The 18,309-nt window shown below is 38.5% G+C and overlaps 1 protein-coding gene across 1 annotated transcript in view; it reads right to left on the bottom strand.

Annotated features, from left to right (window-relative positions):
• Nucleotides 1–8,377: 8,377 nt before the first annotated feature.
• FAF1 (Fas (TNFRSF6) associated factor 1) overlaps nucleotides 8,378–18,309 on the bottom strand; it is a 166,285-nt gene continuing 156,353 nt past the window's right edge. Inside the window, exon 19 of the mRNA XM_010080340.1 lies at nucleotides 8,378–8,461. Within this exon, the coding sequence (XP_010078642.1) occupies nucleotides 8,378–8,461 (84 nt within the window). The remainder of the gene's footprint in view (nucleotides 8,462–18,309) is intronic.

The raw sequence follows: 18,309 nt of genomic DNA, 5'->3' as shown, positions 1-18,309 counted from the left end.
GGCGGCAGAGCGGCCGCGAAACCCCGAAAACACGGAGAAGAAACACTCCTGAGGGCGTTGTGAGGCACACAGCTGGCCCTGGGGCTTTGGGAGAAATGATAGAGAAGGTGTCCTGGCAAGTGACGGGACAGGCAGCGGGTGACCGCGCTGGGGGAGGGCGGGAAGGGGGTGACTGGGACCAGGCAGCAGCAGACTGGGAACGGCCAGTCCTCAGGTGGGAGCTCCGCTCTCCCCATTAAGCACACGGTGCTACCCAGTGGTCACTCAAAAAAGTTGAGTTTATGGGACACTGAAAAGTATCACTCTGGGGTGGGGGGGAGTGAGCTTGAAGGAGTCATGCGAACTTTTTTTCCTTTATTTTCTTTTGGGTGAAGAGTTGTCGTGCTTCTTCCTCCCAGCTCTGGAGGTTTTCATTGCTTCAGCCAGGACAATCTGGTTGCCAAGAAATCCTCCACGGAAAGGACTCCTCCATCTCTTTTGGTGGGTGGTGCCCCAGTAGGGGCTTTCTTCCCTTCCCATGGCATGTGAAGAGTTTATCTTTGATTCTGAAGCTAATATTACAGTGGATCTATGTTTATTTTTCTCATTTTTCTTACTTTATTGTAAGAACAAGGCGTCTCTTCCATTATTAACAATATTTTTTCCCTGTAAAATAATTTATTTCTTCTTTAGTAGGGAGGAGGCAAAAATTTTCAGTAGTGCTTAATCAATGATAACCATTACGTTGTACAAGTGTATAGCCTTCAGCCTTATTCTGTGCTTAAAGATCACATGAACCCTGCCTACTTTATTAATAATTATTAGTCCTTTTTCTTAGTGGGGCATAAGTAACCTAAATATCCATTTTCTGTTTGAGGTAAGTGGATTGCCTGTAATTAAAAATATCTGTGATTATGGTAACTGAAAGATTTTTTTTTTTAAATCCACATTATGCTTTGAGGACAATCAATTCCACTTTCTCTTGCTAGATAAATTTCTTGCTATAAGATTCTCCTGAGCAAGTAACTATAAAAAATTACTGATTTTTATATTTTTTTTTAAATAATGGGAATAACAGTTTATTGGAAGAAGGAAGCCATTAGAAGCTGAAATTTTAAATACAAAGATCAAACCCAAGTTAATATTTCTGTAACGACCCTTTAACAGCTTTTTTGACAGTGTGATTTCCATTGTTCCACTTTCATACTACTCTGCTGGGGCTGCTCTTCATTTATGAGGTTGATTCTTGTCCTGCTGTGACCAGCCCCTTTTCACCAACCCAGTAGTGCATAACTGCTGCAAAGTTACTTTAATTGGTCTCCTAAGGATTCAGCCTGCTTATGGGAAATTATTTTACGACAGGATTCTTTCAAGGCAACACGGAGTCTCTTAATACTCTTGCCTCTTCCAGCACCGAGAGCATGACTTGTAGTGCAGGGAGTTGTGCTGTGCCATTTCTTACAACCGTAGTAGCCAAGGACATATTACAGTATTTTTTTTATTTGACCTCAGTGAATCTTAAAGCAGGCATCAAGCAGCCGCTAATTAGGGAATCCAGTGGTGTTAATCTAACTTTTATTTGCTTAATGATTTCTGTTTTTAGCAGCATTTTTGCTTCAATAAAAAGTAGAGTTATCAGATCACCACTTCATGATAATTTCACAAGGAATTGGTTTGATTCCAGAAGCAGACTCTGATGGCAGCTGGATAAATGCTAGTAAAGCTAACGGGTGTTTGTAAAGCGAAATTACAAATTCTCAAAGGGTTAACTGGTTAGAATGTGCATTCTGTTGAATCTGGTGGGTTTTGGCTGATAAGAAATACTGCTCGTGCATGGTGATTCCTTGATGTCAAGAAGGCAAATAAGATAATAAACATTTTCTGAAGGAAAAAATACACTTAAAGACATCTAAAGTACAGGGAATGATGAAAGAATGCTACAGCTGCCAAAATATAGTTGTCAAAGGAGCCAACTGCACATTTGCCTTCAAATTGCTTATAAAATGAAAGGAGTCTTTTGTATCTACCAAGACTTCCCAGTTGAGAGTACTTTAACGCTTTTAATACATGTGCATAAAACCTCTTTTCATATGAGCAGGGAAGACGGGTAAACTAAAAGTTAAGGAACTGTAATCTTGAAAGCCTCGGTTCATTATTTTTTTCTATGTTATAGGATACTGCAACAGTCACACAATGTCTTATTCACCTTTGTCTAAACCTTGAAAAAGTAGGGATATTTTTCAGCAACTCAATGTTCTCTGCAACTTGCAGGTTACACTTAAGTTCTAGAAAACCCTCAATTTTTTAACTAGATTCACAAACCCTGCAGATGCGAACTTGTCATTAAAAAAATATCCCTTTTCAATTGCCACCACATTTTGGAAATGCTTGCTTTTCCATACACAGCAAAAGTCCTAATTAATCAGGGCATATGAAACACGCAAAGAGACCTAGACAACATGGAAAACATTTCAACGTACACATTAGAATAATTTAAAAACTTCTAAAATGTCTGAAACAGAATGGGAGGATTCAAATGACAACAAATGAGGTATCTCAGTAAATTTAGAAAAGGCAAGGTCATGAACAGGATGCTGTAGTTACAAGGTATAAAATACCTATGATAGTATGTGTAGTAACTCATGGTAATCGGGACTGTGACAAGAGGTTAAATAAAGCATAGAGGCAAATAAAATGATAGAAAACACACTTCAAGGTAAATGAAAACATACTTATATTCACTATGTTACTGAAAAAAAAAAAAGTCACCAGAGTAGCATTTATTTGTAAGAAGGAAACTGCATAAAGAGGAAGATAATAAAGGGAGATTCAGTCACAGGTAAAATACTAAGATTGTAGTCAAAACTATTTGAAGACACTGCCGTAGATCCTCGGAGTACATCTGTATCTTACTTTAAAAGACTCCAGGAGGCCCACCAGAAGTAGCTGAGCCACGTTAGCCAGCACATTGAAGGGTGCAACTGAAAAAGATTCAAACGAGAACAGAAAATAAGACAACTGTGGAAAGTTAACTTTGGGAAGCCACAAAACCAAAAACTAACCAACCAACAGACCTTGAGGAACAATTGCCAAAGGTGTAAAAGATCATTAAAAATATCAAGCAGGAACCCTGCCAGAAAAGATAATTGGACTGATGTATTTTCAGAGTGTAGAAGGAGTACTTCATGAAAGTAGGGCAACTGGAGGAAAACTAAGCTGATGGTCACTTGCAGGGATGTTCCCTACAGTGGAAACATCTTTTATTGAGAAAAAAAGAGTATTACTCAAGGAAGGAGTAAGCAACAGTTTTCACACTGAGAAAGGATACTAGCGATGTGGCCAAGGATCTGTGTTATTCGAGGACTCGTACGTTATCTGGAAAAAGCTAGCAGCAGTGAGGTGATGATGCTATTGAATGACACAAACACTGTCAAGATGTCTGGTTGGAAAGTGAATGGCAATGGCCTGTGGAAGACTCGGAACACAGAGTTGGAAAAATAGTAAGTGAAACTCATTGGTAGTAAGTACAAAATAAGGATTGTGTTAGCCAGTAGTTCTGTGAGCCCGGGAATTAATGAAGCCTCCTTCTATAGCCAGCAGTTGAGTGACATTTACACTGAGTTCCAGGAGGGCTGCAGCATGACTTCAGTCTTTATTACACATAAAAGGATCCACAGAGAAAAGCCCCGACTATTGAGTGAGTTCCCTGGTATCTAACAAGACATTAAATCCCGTTGGCACTTTTTTCCTGCAGGTAGGTACTCGGGCTGCTCTCTCAGGTCTGTAAGAGTTGGACCTAGCGTGAGCCTCGCCCTCACCACACGCACTCCCCGTACCTCCTGCCGGCTCCCTGTGCTTGAATTCTGGGCTGCTGGCTTTCACTAAACTGATGGAAACTTCAGACAGAAAAACTTAATATCACTTTTCAATTTCAAGCAAAGTGAATGTAAAATTTAAAGGTAATAACAAGGCATTCACAAAATATTTTGAGAGCCACAATCAATATAATCCCACATAAATCATCGCTGTCATCAGAAGGAGCAGCCCTGCCTTCCTCCCCCTCTCATCTTTAATGATGCACCCCCTGCCTGCCCCACCTTCTCCTGCTTTTTGTCGGTGTTATTGCACATACAGCCACTCAGCAAGCTGGACTACTCTGAAAACTACTCCAGGAAAAAAAAGGTTAGTTTTTAACGAGATTCGTTTGCCTGGTTCCAGCGCAAGATGGGGGCAGAGGTGCGCTGTGGATCCACGCCAGATTAAGTCAACTATAAAACTGCCTGGATCCCGACAAGTTTAGTGCTAAATTTGGTATTCCTCTATTTGTCATCTGTGTGAAAATGGTTTCAGGTAGTGAATGATAGGTCATGCTCTGTACAATACAATCTCTGCTTTTTTTCATGACCTGTCCAGAAAAAAAAAAACATAATTCAGGCTACTGCTGTTGCCTTCTCTTTATACAAATAGAATAAGAAAATGTAACTAGGGTACAGAACAAACATTCAGCCTCTCCTTGGCGGGATGTGGCTGAAAAGACCCAACAACTGCAATGACCAGTCGCTGGAAAGGGCTGGGTGGCTCACCCCAGGCACGCACCCTGTCCGCTGACCTGGAGGCTGATGCTCCTGCTCGCACCTGCGCTTTAAACAAGCTGGAAGAATTCCGTACTTTGACAGTCAAACAGGGTGGACAGCAGAGAGTGAGTACACACGTCAAAAGTAGCCTGTAGTACGTCTTCTGAAACATCTGACACACAGGCTTGCTCCTCTTCAGGCCCAAATGACTCACAATATGGGAAAATTTCATGTGAAGTAGAAATTCGGGGAAGACTGCAGGGGAGACCCAGGAGGAGGCCACCATCGCTGTTTGGAAATAAAAAGTATCCTGTGTTTTGTCACATGTTAGAAGAAAGGACTTGGTGCTTACCTTGCCATACGGTCTCAGCGCCGTGACCCCGCAGCGGAGGGAGGCACCTGAGCTGGCAGAGAGGAGGGAGCCTCAGCTCCAGCGAGGAAAGGGACACACAGGACATCTCCACCTGCAGCACTGAGCAGTTTCTGGGTTTCTGGTAGTGACTTTTCAAGCGCATTCTGTGGGGTTTTTGCTTTGCTTTGTTTGGAGACGTACTTATTTTTTGCTTGTTGCAGACGCCACTTTAAGGCACCTAAATCTTCCTGTGTGTTGTTCAGGGAGTCTGGACATGAGGCTTGGGTAACAAAGTGCTTCAGTCCCTCTGTGAATCTGAGTCACGGCAGGCTTGTTTTTCCCCACATACGGAAGAGTGAAATCATATCACTTTTTAGTAGAAATATTACTGTAATTGAAAATTTATTTTAAGTTTCTAATGTCACTGAGTAGGTACAGTTTACGAAAGCCAAAGTCCTTTTCTGCTACATTAAAAAGAATAAACAACCCCCCCGCCACAGCTCCCTTAGAAACACCCTCAGCACTCTCGCTAAATTTAAGAGTGCACATGCAGAGAATACAGAGCAAACACTTGTGTTCTGTGTATTTTGTGATAAGGATTCAGAACACCAATGGCATAGGCAGGATGTTTCTTCAAAAGCCAGAGAGCCCCCCACCTTCACCGTAATGCTCTGAAGGCCAGTAACGAAAGCCAACACATCGTACAGAATTCCATTCATTAACAGTAATTCCTTAAGACTTAAAACTAATGCATTAATCACACTAATGATATCCCATTAACGTGAAGAACCTGAAGATAAAAAGGTAGAATCAGGGATATGCTCTGTAGCAACAGTGTTGCCGCTGTAGGGTAATACTGAATTACAAAATGAGTCTGTACACCGACGAGAGGATTAACCATGGCAGCAGAGCATGTGAAGTGAATACCATGGGTTAGGAGAGCGGAAAATGATGGCACAGAATATTAATGTTTCTGCACAGGGACTGGTTTGCGATGAGGGTGGAATTTGGAAAGGCGACTCTATAGGTGGTTGCTTCTTGAAATCAGGCCTGAAGTATTGAAGGACCAAAATCATCAAAGTTTTATTTAAAGAGTGATACACTTGTTTACGTTGTGGCAGAATGATCCCTATATACTGATCGTGATATCTTTATATCAGAGGGCAGCAATGCCGCCACCTTGAACACTTCCAGTTAATTATCACTAGAACATTTTGATAATGACCCTGTATTTTGCAATATGAACAAAATGAGGGAAAATATAATAGGAAAAAAAAAAAGGCCAAACAAACCCTGGGAGCACTGACTTCAACAAGTTCAACAAATATTCAAGCCACATTTAATAACTTTATGAAACTAGTATCAAAGTAAAGAATATATAGTCAAAATACAGAAATAAAGTTGAGTGAGAGAAAACAGCCTGATGAGATCAAACAAAAGTTAAACAGAACAGATTAATATAAACAAGTTAGCTGAAAGGTCGCTTTGCTTTGTGTAGCAGTATTTCAGCAATTCCCTTCCTCAATAGCCAGCTTAGAAGGAAGAGCTAATCTGACAAAAAATAAAGATATGCATCACTTTAAAATCCTGCTGTATGTGTTACTGTGATTGTTTGTAGAAACAGCATCACCTCAATTTGCAACCTAGGTTAATTTCTTATTTAATAAACATAGTGGATTTTTTTTTTTGTAAGAAAACAAAAGTTCAGCATGAAGTGTCTGCATTCAGCTTTCCATTACACATACATTTATCTTTCTGTTGGCTATGAATTCTTTTATTTGTGAACTGCAAATGATTAGAATTTGCTTACACTTCCAAACCTTTTGTTTGTTGTAGATACTTCGCTTCTAAAAGTGTCTGATGTAGCACTCACTAACTACAGAATTACAAAAGGTAGAATAAGGCTTTCTCCACTCAGAAATTTGCATTTTTGGTAAAGGTAACAATATATTTGCTTCACTAACACCCTAATAATAGGCATACATTTAATTTTATATCACCACCCTCCCAAAGAAAAAAGAAAGACTAAAAGATGTGTGCAATTGGTTTTTGCTTAGTATAAAATTTTCAAATCAGAACTCATTTTGCTATGATAAACACTATGAATTACGTATAAACACATATGGAAAAAAATGTGCCAGGCTTTGAAAAAAAAGTTTGATTAGCAGATGACAATTCTGTAGTGCTACTGTGCACTATCCTGTAAGCAAGCCCAGAGGAAAGAAAAAAAAAAATTAACCAAACCAGTTTTGATATAGGTTAGTCATCAAGTGCACGTTATGGTCTTAGACTCAGTATGCTTATGCTGTGGTTGAAAAATTTAAAGTACCAGATTTTTCCACATCAGCTGGCAGGTAGTTGGTGCATACATTTCAGACAAGAAGAGAACTAGGATTTCTTTAATTTGAGAGGGGATCAGTAATCTATTGTTAAAATGTCCAAAGTGTGCAATAATAAGGCAGATTTCTTATTACACCACCTCTTAAGATACTTATTGTTTGATGAAACAAACAAGGTGCTTTAAAACAGCAGAGTAACAGGATACAAACAAGTGCCAGAATGAAGGAAAACTGCTAAAATGGGAACTGCCCTTTCTTTCACAATGAGAAATAAAGAACTTTTGTATCTGGTATTTGAAAGGTTTTTAACATCTGATATTCAATATCAGCTGATTCCTGAAGTGTTGGCGAGATACCAGGTTTCCGGTACTGGCCATTTCTCATGTTATTTAAATATTCACATCATGCAATAAGCAGTTTCACACACTGCAATGTAATGGAAAATACTTCCTAAACTGAACCAGAACTGAGACCCAAAGCAGAACCAGTAAATAAATATCTCGCATATATAGCAAACTATTTTCTTCAAACAAAACCTTACATCTTATCAAAGAAGTCAGAAAGTACTAACAAAAATTTAATGCGTTCTACTATAATACTGTTAAATTTTCATGGCTGAGAATGTCCTATTATTTTTTTCTGCCTTTTTAAATTAGTTGACAAAGTAGAAATTCAAACACAGAAATAAAATGCATATATATGAGAGCACTGGCTCAGCGAGATATCAAATATACAGCATTCTAGTGTCAAAAGTACAGGCAGAAATGTCCAAGATTTCTTGGTGAAAAAGGGGCATTTGAGGAGTAAAAATTCTACTTAACAATCACTCACATTTTAACAGTGCATTAATTATAACAAAAGCTGGATGATAAGTGAGCAACAGAGTCATAATGTTCAGTGTTCATAGCAGAATTTTATCTGCTTATTTAAATGAGGTTGGAAACATATACTCATGTATGTGAAACTTTAAGTAGCTATGTTTTTTCAACTTTTTCAGGATTCTTGCAAGAGGCAAAGTTGTGACATTGAGTTGAGTTGGATGATAGTACAAGGTGGCGCTGATAGAAGTCTTCCTTTCGATGCTGTGCCTCTGGGCTTGTCAAAGGATGATCAGTCCTATGATCTTGTTTGATCTATTCTTTTGCCTCCAGGAAAAGGGTTTCTTGAGGATACAGTTTTAGGTCCAGTAATGATCTATTTGGATCCAGCTGGGTCACCTGTAAAGATAAGAACAAGAAGATAAGTGTAAGCAGATTTTTTGGAACTGTTTCTCTTCACAGGGCAGATTTTCACTGCGGAGATTTTTTTAGTCCCTCCGTCAGTGATAACTGAAGTTGTGAGTATGTATTCCCAGCATGCAGATTAAGAAATATATATTGTATTTTGTGTGTTGTTGTTACTATTATTTTGTAAGAATAATAAACAGAATAATAACAAACAGAATCCCCGACGTTAATTCCAAGAAGGTCTGGGTTTCTGCTGTAAACCAATGCGTGAATATATCTGTTTTGGTCAAAGATCTTTTGGAAGGATTGCTAGAACATATGAGTTAAGATGAAAAAGAAAACTGTCGTACCAGATAAATATCCTAAAATTTCAATCAAACTGATGGTGCAAGCAGCATAGCCAATCCAACGTGATCTCCATTGAAAGGGGAAACATATTCTGCCTTTGTTTTCCTACTCCCTCTCTTGTTCCAGGTCACACGGTGAAGCACTTAACACTTTCACTCACTTTGACGCTTATCAGCCACCTCAATGAACCCAGGCTGGGAGAAAACTGCCCACTTTTATTTGTTTGGTTATTTTTCTATCATGCTAGTGAGCTTAACTGGTGAACACACAAGTCCAGTCAACACCAAATCCAGCGCAAGGTGAGCAGCAAGAGCACTAAGCAGTGAGTAAAAGAGAGGAGTAAGCAGAAGGGTTTCATTTCTTTTCATTGGGAGTGAGATGCTGAATCAGCTCACTGTATGGTGACATTGCATCCCAACCCAGCTACTGAACTGTACACCTGCAACACATGTGTGTATATAGATGTATATGTGCATTATAAGTACTGTGTGTCTATATATCATTTACGCAAACACTTATGTGTGTCCATTTCTATTACAGGATTGTTCCCTGGAATCCTGAGTCCTCGTTGGATTTGTAAAGGTATTTAGGCAATCACTTGTGCAGGTGGGCATACAGGGGAATTCCAGTGAGAGTTAAATGCCGTGCAATTTGGAAAAAATGGATACAGGCACTATCTGCACCATTATTGCCAAAATTCTTCAGCAGTTGTATCTGAGCACCAAACCCTCCAAGCCACTTGACATCCTGACTAACCCATGACTGACTTTCACTCGAGGCACAGAAGCAATTCTCGGTTTATAGTCAGCCAGAAACTTTTGTTTTGAGGATTCTATTTAGAAGCTAGACTGCCGCCTATAAGACAAATCTCTTCTTTGAAAATAAAATATAATTGTAAGTATTACACAATATAATTATTTATATGGATAAAATAATGAAGACAAGTGTCCTAGTGTCCTTCAGACATTCAGGTTTGCATGCCAACAGTGTGACATCCTTCAGAAGACTACTGCAAACCTTCATATAGAAAGATAAACATTGTCTCCTTTAATCTTACCATTTTCTGAAATAGTTCATTTCCATCTTTAAACTTATTTTCTCTGGTAATTCTGTTTTACTTTATTGTGCTGTGTGAGCGCACTTGTTATCAGAAGTTTGCTTGTGAATAATAGATTATTAGTCTTATGCTATGGGTAGAAATGCAAATGCATATCAATAAACATTTTTCCAAATTTACATTTGTTTTTTCTATGATCGTATCATGCCACTGCATTCTAAAATTATTTTTTGTAAACACTGTCAAGCACACCAAACACAATGAATTAATAAGAACCAGTAAATGTATTTTTTTCTTAAAAGCATAACTTACTAATCCTGTTACCAATTAACAAAACCAGTATTGTTCCTCTTTCTCTCCCCCCAGCTAAATCAGGCATACCTAAAATATATTTGTGTTTCCATTATTGGCTAATTACAGAAAATTTATTATTTAAACAAATATTAAAAGCTTATCACTTCTTAAGTACATTGAAATCAATGTAATTTCACCTCTCTGACTGCAACAGAATCTTAAAAAAAATAACAATTTAAGAAACCCAAACAGATGCATTATTTTGATTCCCAAAGCAGGAACATATTTTCTTAAACTTCATGTACCATGGTGAGCTATTGCTAAATGTCTGACGAGAAAAATAATTTATAAAAACCAGACTCAATTTTAGATTCCTATTATCTACAGTCCAATTATGCATTCCTGCACAGATGCTGCTTGAATTATTGAAAGGTTATTATCTTAGAAAGCAAACCCGTTATGTAAAAAACAGCCAAAGTAGTGCATTTAAGTTTGTGATTACAGAAGTATGCTAATTAAGCATCTTGTTGCATTTTTTAATGTTTGGTATTCTGCTACAGTCCATTTTTGCACATGGGCACAGAAAGCGAGATAAATGGGGGTCTCTGCAATTCACAGCATATGAGGTATTGTGCACCTGAGAGAAGCAATTTTCCTTCTTCGCAGTTGAACCCAGTATCTAATTAGACCTCTCTATTTTCAAAGCCTGCAACCTTTTTTTTGCAAGAAAAGCTGGGAAAGACAGAACACGGCTTCTCTACATTTGGGAAAAAAAAAAAAGTCTGAAAAGCAAGCCCAGGCAATGAACACAACACGGCTTCTCTACATTTGGGAAAAAAAAAAGTCTGAAAAGCAAGCCTAGGCAATGAACACAATCTTCCAGACTGTAACTATTATTCACCTGACTGTAATTCCAGATACTTCTCCTAGTCTAAGCTCTAAGGTTTGCAAACTTCAAGTACCTTAAATAATAACAATGCATGATGTCCCTTCCTCGAGGGCGAGCTGAAAGCATTGTGGAGTACCTGCAGCAACAGCTCTGTGCAGCTTTTCACCATAATTTCAGTGTGCTGCTGAATTCACTGAGGGACAGCAGAGTTTGCAAATGTTTACACCATTACCCAATTAACTAACAATATGGCTCCTACATCTGTCAACAAACAAAGCTGTTGTTGCTTTGTTTTAGCTCCTTGGCATTTTCTGTTCATATGGGTCGCCATTGTACTTAATTATCACACCATAACCCTTCTGCAGCTTCTACTTTGTTATATGTGCTTTGTAAATATGTTGTTTTAGAAGCCTTATTAGTGAACACAACCCCTACCAAAAGAAATGGTTTCTCTTGTAAATATATGAATATAAGACCTAAGATGCTTTGTAACTTACAGTATTTTAAAACAGAATCGGAAACCAAAGAATGATATACAATAGAGACCAAAAGACCCTGAAGAGCTGTGGCCAGCAAAGGTGTATCCAATGTAGTGTTTTAGTGAATTTTATTCACTTTAATAGATTTATGTGGATTATTTCATAGTGCAAAGTATTAAAATACCTTCATATTAAATCTGTGTACCTTGTTTCATTACCATTAGGATAAATTCTGGAGTCAGCTTCAGTGCTGACAATCCTTTGCTCTGATGTCACTGCACGGTGCTCTTTTCAAAACACCCCTGAACATCATTGTCCAGAACCCCCACACCTTTATTATTTAAAGATTTTTTTAATATATTATTGGGAAAGCACGTGTTTATGTGAAATCAATGCTTTCTTGATTAAGGTTGCAGAATTCACCAAACTAAGCGTTGGCATCTGTTAAAGGTCTGAACAAATGCTGAAAGCATGGTGTTTCTCTGTATTTTCAAGTCCTACAATATCTGACTTTCTACCAGTCACCTGCATTGTAAGAATCCGCTCATATGTCACATGGTGATACCAGCTGATGAGGGGAATGTATTTTAAAAATATATTTTATGGTTTTCCTAAGGTAAGTACTTTATAAGTATAATGAAATGTTGAAACCCCTGAAAAAGAGATCCCAAGCTGTTCCAAATCTATGTAGTGAGGAGGGTGGCAGAGGAAGGACACAACGTTCAGATGCTAAGAGAGCAGAACTCAAGCAACAGGAAAATTGCCAATATTCAAGCTCACAGAATTCTCTAGAACAACATGTACGCCCATTCTGCGCTGTCCCAAAGCCAAAGCAGATTGCCTTCTGTGCAAACGTTAACACTCCCCTCTCTTCAGGGAAGACTTTCTAGCAACATGACCAGAGGGCGGTAACAGGACCTTGCTTCTATCGTAGCCTTTGAGCTATGAAATGTTTCACTTTCACTGGAATAGGTTTAAGCTGGTAAAACGGTACTCTTCTTCCAACTACGGATACAATTTTATAGGATCTTAAGCTTTGGTCCACTGGAGCTACGAGTTCATCTTTTGAAGAGCTTTGTTATATAACCCGTGTTGCTTTGGTGCACAGGAAGTTTATTATTGTGACAGGTATCTGTTGTAACTAATTCTGCGGTAATTTCAACTAAGCACAAGCTAGTTGGTTTGAAGTACTTCGCAGCACTTTGAAGTTTGAATGATTTCAGGCTGCACCAAACCAAGAGATGGTAATGTTAATGCTTCTATTTCCCCCTAAGAATGTAGTAGCTGCTTACACTTTATTCAGAATAACTCCCGTATTTTTTTTAATAACCTGATAATGAAACTTAATACTAGTTTAAACATTTTAATATATTTTCATAGCAAAGTCTTTTTTCTTCTAGAACAATTTTTATATTATTTCTGTCTTCACCTTTGCTGACTTATCTGTTCTGTTACACACTCCCATCCTGACCAGCTGTACTTTTACCATTTCAAAGGTGTGGTTCACAGAATCACAGAATCACAGAATGTTAGAGATTGGAAGGGACCTCGAAAGATCATCTAGTCCAATCCCCCTGCCGGAGCAGGACACCTAGATCAGATCACACAAGAACACATCCAGGCGGGCTTTGAATGTCTCCAGAGAAGGAGACTCCACAACCTCTCTGGGCAGCCTGTTCCAGTGCTCTGTCACCCTCACTGTAAAGAAGTTTTTCCTCATACTCAAGCGGAACCTCCTATGTTCCAGCTTGAACCCATTGCCCCTTGTCCTATCACTAGATGTCACAGAGAAGAGCCTGGTTCCTTACCCTCCCTAACTCTGCAGCGAAAAGATAAATACAAAAAAAAATGGCTTAATGCCCAGGAAGGTAATTTAAAAAAAAGAATCGAACACACAATTATTATGACACTTACACAAGCAGTAAACATCACACCCTTCACCTTTCTCTACACCCTAGGAGAAGGATCTGATTCCCGAGTAGCACAGCCTCTATGCCACTTACACACGCATGAATACATTTAATGAATCTAACGGACAAAGAGTTCTTTTACTCTCTTTCCTAATCCTCCTAAAGTATAAATGCAATAGAAATTACTTAAAGGCACACCTGGTAAAGTACCAGATCTGTTTAAAATATTATATTTTCAGAATGACACACAAACACACACAGTGAATCCTTTCTACCTATTGAAACATCTGTGGGTTATACGGGTAATACGCGCAGCTTGAGCAACAAACAAAAGTGGGGTTACCTTATAGAAATATATGCAATTAGAGCTGGGTTAGTTGAATAAACTTGGAGATAATTTACATCTGAATTGAAGCCGTCAGAAATAAGGAAAAATATGGCACAGTAAAAGACTTCTGGTCTTGTTCTAAGTGCAAAGCTTTAATCTAGATATGTCACACTTATTATTTTATTTCTCTGAAGAGATTTTCTCAAAACAGTGTTTTAGATGAAGCATATTTTAAAAACACATTTACTAAGCAAAGTGACAGATGTTGATAAAACAGAAAATTGTGATGATGTATCCTGTTTTTTTCTCTTTCCTAGAAAAGCCGTGCAGCTCTCCGAGATACCGATGCCACCAGTCTTTACATGGTGTTGACTTAACATACACACAGACGAACATACGTGTTCGATGACTTAACGTCTATCAGAAAAGAATTTGCTGCATAGATTCTAATCAGTGAAGGCTTATAAACCTGACTTGCATCGCTTGTCTTTTTAGACAGTAAATTAAGATAGCAACTGTGTTCTCCTCTGTTTTTTAAAATCCGAAGCACGACAGGGCAGCGTAAGCAATAAGGAGAAGCCCTAACCCAGTGTTGCTATATTTGCATAGCGAGGCCTGGACTGTTTGGTGCTTCTTAAAAGTTCAACATTATGAATTCATTATTCTAGATGAAAATATGATTTTTTTTAATTGAGAGAAATACCTCATGTTTGTAGAACACAGTTAAAAAAAACACAAATATAACCGTTCTTGCACCAAAAAAGCTCAGATGTTAATGATGTTTAAAAAAACCCCAGATGTTACCCAAATCCTATGTCTTTTTAACAGCAATTAAAAGAAATACATAACTATAGTTTATCTACCTTCCAATAAAAGATGTTAGGAAACGCTCTGTACAGCTATAGTTCCACTTGGGTAGCTCTGAGGTAGCTCTGTTCTTTTTAGCCCAAAATCAGAAATTTTGTTTAGTGATCAGTACTCCTCCAAAATACATCCCGTCACTAACATGACTGAATATCTGTTTTGTACATGTTTCTAAGAATTAGTCTCACTGGAACATCACGACAAAAATGCTCCACCTTCCTCTAGCCTTTCAAACAGCTCGTTTTCAATGACAAAGGAAAAAATACACTTTTAATTTTGTCAGGAGAAGTGAAAACACCAAAGTTTCTAATTAATTAGAGTCTCTTTCAACAAAATGACTTTTGTTGATGTGGTGTTGGTGGCATTCAAGTATCACACAATTTGCCTTATACACTGAGAGCCAGAAGTCGACACTAGCAGCAGTCAGATGGACAAGTCGTTGCTGGTCTCCACAGTGCCAACAACTCCGAGACCTCTGGACTTCAGATTTTAAGGGATGAGGAAGGTGATTTTATGATTTCCTCCTTTTTCCTTTTCTGGTTTGAAATCTTTAATCTATTTAAGAATTATTTGTGTGGTTTCTTGGAAAAAGAGAAGCCAACAGAATACCCTGGGTGAAGGACCTGCAGGCAGAATTGCTCCATCACCCGCTCCTTCGCACTATTTATTTTCCGTTTTCTTGCCAAGTAGAGAAAAGGTTTAAGTACTGGCATTTGCAGATGAGAGCATTTGTATGTTAAGCATCCTTTCTGCTGTGCCAGGGAGCAAAGCACTCCATTAGCTGTGGGCGCTGCTGCCAGCATGCTTATATCACTAACAATTATTCATGTTTTAATTATTTTAACATGTGCTAGCTACAGAGAAGAAAGATCACGGCCCCAGAAATACTCTAGCTTTCACAAAACAGCCACATCTTCTCTAAGTCTGAACATATACACATACGTTTAGTGCTCTAAATGAACAGCAAGAACTTTGCTTTGCAGACATCCCAAAGGGGAATGGATGTGAACGCAGCCGCTCACAGGAGAATGACCCAGGATTGGATTCGTGGGCACTTCATTATAACTGCATGGAAAAACAATCCAAAGGGGTTTTTATCACAAGTTCAAAGGATTAAGATGTTCAGATACCACAATGATATCTACAGTATAACATCATGACTGGTAGATAGGTAAATAGAATAAAAAGCACGCCTAAGACTGCTCTGGTGATTTAGGCTGATGCATTACTTAGGCAATCACCGAAACAGCAGGAGATCATTAAATTTTCTGGTAACCAGACGCTGCATTCTTAGTATCATACTATTACAAAGCTCTTGATTGGTATTTTATCATTACATTTTCTTCCTATGAGGGGGAAAAAGCCCACAAAATTGACATTAAACATGAATTCTGGGGAAAAAGTACACAATCTCTTAGGCCCAGTTTACGCTGGACAACGCCACACAGAGCACCGCAGCTCTGCGGCTTAACCACGGCACCTTCCCGTGAACAGTAACGCGCCTCCCCAAAAATAAACGTTTTGTAAAATGGGGCAGTGCTGAATAAAAGAATACTTTTGGTCCGAGGGATGTGCTTGGGTGGAATATTTTAATCCCAGGGTTGGTATTAGTCACAGGGTTAACTAATGAGGATGACTCACCGGAGAGTTCACATACCGCAGGGAGGACTCAGGGCTGTGCTGAATGCTTGCTTGCTTTAGCGAGTCTTAAGTAAAATAGCTCAGCTGAAATGCACACCTATTTCCTGACATTGATTTAACATTCCCTGTATTCAAACAGACTTGTTGTAAGACATCAGAAACTATATTGACCCACAGAATGTAATTCTATTTCTTTTTAGAAGAAGCTTACATCTACGAGATGAGGAAGACATTCCTTCCATCTCCTTTCAGTTACTTGATACATGAAGAGCTTTCACCTTTCTCTTCGGATCTCATATTTACTTATGCAGAGACACCAGGTCTGAAAAGTCAGATCAAGTCAGTCTTTCTTGGAAGTAAACATTATGAAAAATCTTTCTGTAACACAGAACTTTTGACAGCCTGTATGGAAACTATGTTTCCACAAAAGCAAACATCACCTTTCAAGAAGCAAAATCTACTCAGTACTGCCACTGACTTCAGCAGGGCAAGAGTATCACCTACTCCCTTTGTCAGCACTGACCGAAAGACTGTGATACTATTCTTTGTGAGCAACAAGCTTGTGAAAAGCAATAAAACCTAGGGGATGCAAACGCTTCTGCAGCATTCTGGCTGCAATGATAGCTGCTCTGCTCCTCTTGCGCTCAAGGCTAACCCATCCAATCGTTCTACTGTGACCAGTCATCAGAAATCACGCTTCTACAGGAACCACGGGAATATGCCAGTCTGGTGTGGCCAATTTGCTTAGGCAACTTCTCAGTGTCTTAACTAAACTAAACGTAACTGCTTGAATAAATAAAATAACAATGTGTCCTGAAAAGAGAAGAAAGACAGGGCAGGTAGTGTTGACAGTTTTAAACGAGAGAAGGGATGTCTACCTTTGTAGGTGGCTGTGGTCTTGTGTAAACTAGATCGTAGCTGATAAAGACCATCGTCAGATCTATATTGACCGAAAAATTTTAAATTATGTGAATTTAAACAGATAAGCACTATTTTTTGTAGTAGGAAATATAAATATCAGTAAATATTGCATGGGTCACATGTTAATTTTTCCCTGACCTTACAAAAACATTCTCAAGTTTTTTGAACATATCGGAAAAATATTTAATTCATCTAAAATCCCCCTTTGCCGTAAGACAGATATTCAAGCTACTTTCCCCGATTTATGTGAAGTTATTAAGAGTACTATTGGGTATAACCATGATACTGCATTAATCCTTTCTCACAATAATATCCTTTTTCTATCTTTCTATCAAGATGATGATTAGGAGAAAGAATGTTAAAAGCCAGAAACAGTCCTGAACATAACACTCTTTTTTTATTTAAAGAGTTTAAACACCACCTGATGAGTTTAAAAGTAGATTCCTTCAAGGAAGTAGTTTGCACCAGGTGAAATGCAGAGCAATCCTTACAAAGAATGGCTTCCAGCACCCAGATACACAAAATTGCCAAACTACCTGGCACAGCAATACAGGGATCATGCTTTAGCATTACCTTTCTGAGAAGACCAGGGGATAGTTGCCTGCTCAGATGACTATGTGTGCTGAGTGCTGCAGCTAAGCTTATTATCCTGTGGCATTATCTTCACCACTGTGGATGTCAAAGAGGATTTCTCCTGCCAGAGCACCGGAGTGAATGATTATGTTTGGTTTGGGAGGGATATCTTACTCTGTACTCCCATATAATATTAAGAATTGTCTGTCCCTAAATTTACTGAAATCCTGACCATACTTAAATTGACATGCAATTTGAGTTAAATTTATTTTCTACCCCTTCAAGGGAGACAGATTTTTTTGTTTCTGTTTATTTAAACTGCTGTTGAAATTGGTTAATTAAAAGGATTTAAAAAATCTTAATACTCTAAACAGAGCAAACTGGTTCTGAATTATTAAGCAACATTTTAGATGCATTTAAATAACCTTAAGTGACTTAACTGCCACCTGATCCTAAGCTGTGGCTCAGAAAAATGAAATGTGAAATACTGTAGAAGTCTTGGCTTACCAGCGCTTCCAGATACAGTAAATAAAGA

The sequence above is a fragment of the Pterocles gutturalis genome, unplaced genomic scaffold (genome assembly GCF_000699245.1).
Source record: "Pterocles gutturalis isolate BGI_N339 unplaced genomic scaffold, ASM69924v1 scaffold9764, whole genome shotgun sequence".
Lineage (NCBI taxonomy): Eukaryota > Metazoa > Chordata > Aves > Pterocliformes > Pteroclidae > Pterocles > Pterocles gutturalis.
The sequence above is the reverse complement of the archived record's forward strand: the minus strand, read 5'-3'. Positions and strand labels throughout refer to the sequence as shown.